We start from the raw sequence: 1,174 nt of genomic DNA, 5'->3' as shown, positions 1-1,174 counted from the left end.
GGGAGGGAGGCCGCATAGCAGGAAGCTCGCGTGCGTCAAGGGGTTGAGCATACGCTGCAGGGGAGGGGGGCATGGACGCATGGTGGCACATGAGTGGGTGGTGCATGCGACGCCAGGGCAGAATGCGGGGCGATTCGCCTCGGCTGCCGGCTGCATTACGGGAGGGAGTTTGTGAGGCGGGTGGGTGACACATGCCGCGCCTCACGACCGGCGAGCTGGCGTGCAAGCGCACACACCTGTTTCGCCGCCGGTCGTTGCGCCGGCTGCGGCTCCTGCTGCGGCTCCTGCTGCGGCTCTTGCTCTTGCTCTTGCTGCCGCTCTTGCTGCTGCCGCCGCTGCGGCTGCTGCTGCCGCTCCTGGAGCGCCGCTTTTTGCCCCGGCCGCCGCGCTTGCGCCCGCCTCTCTTGCCCCTGCTTTTGCTCCTGCTCCTGCTGCGGCTGCGGCCCTTGGCTCCTCCCGCTGCTTCGTCGCCGCCAGCCTCGCCGCGCCCCTCGCCGCCAGAGCCACGCTCCTCGTCGCCGCCGCCACCGCCATCGCCGCCATCCCGCTGGCCGCCACTGACGCTGCCGCTGCGTGCCCTGCGGACAGGCGGCGAGCCGCTGCGGTGCTGCTGGTCAGGGATCTCGTCGGGTTCGGCTCTGGGGCGCCGACTGCGGCCGCGCTCGTGATCGCCGGCATCACCGCTGCTGCCGCCTCCACCGACGCTGCCGCCGCTGCCTTCTCCACTCATGACCGTGATTGTGGGTCGAAAGGCAGCTTTGACGGGGTGCTGTGTACGTGTGCGCGGACACTCTGCGACGGTCGAGCTCGACGAGGGACAGAGTTTGCGTCCCTAGGTGTCTAGTCAGTTCGAAAAGGTGATCTAGCCTGGTAAGCTTGGTAAGACGGACCAGCCGTGGTTATGATCTGATTCTGGTTTTGAAGTTCCACAACGTGCATACAAAGTCACAAAAGCAATGGTCAGCATGAGAAAGCTTGCGCACCACAACACAGCCGACGATCCCGTTGCGATATCCAGTTTTGACGGGTCTGATCTCGATGGGAGGGAGATCTGAGCGAGGGCATCACCTACTGGTCTTGGTGCTGCAGTGTTCGCCAGTGCAACCATATATTCTACAACATTAGGGGTAAGGGCAGTGCCACGAGGGATTGGCGGCCTTGGGGTAGAGTAGAG

General features: G+C 65.0%; 1 protein-coding gene across 1 annotated transcript; it reads right to left on the bottom strand.

Annotated features, from left to right (window-relative positions):
- Positions 1-236: 236 nt before the first annotated feature.
- On the bottom strand, positions 237-730 carry MNEG_7700 (hypothetical protein; the record flags this gene model as incomplete). Its single annotated transcript, XM_014043830.1, has 1 exon — positions 237-730. A coding segment is annotated over one exon (494 nt), but the record flags the coding sequence as incomplete, so codon positions are not given.
- Between the last annotated feature and the right edge of the window lie 444 nt (positions 731-1,174).

This window comes from Monoraphidium neglectum, assembly GCF_000611645.1.
Source record: "Monoraphidium neglectum strain SAG 48.87 unplaced genomic scaffold scaffold01388, whole genome shotgun sequence".
In the NCBI taxonomy this organism is placed as follows: domain Eukaryota; kingdom Viridiplantae; phylum Chlorophyta; class Chlorophyceae; order Sphaeropleales; family Selenastraceae; genus Monoraphidium; species Monoraphidium neglectum.
The sequence above is the reverse complement of the archived record's forward strand: the minus strand, read 5'-3'. Positions and strand labels throughout refer to the sequence as shown.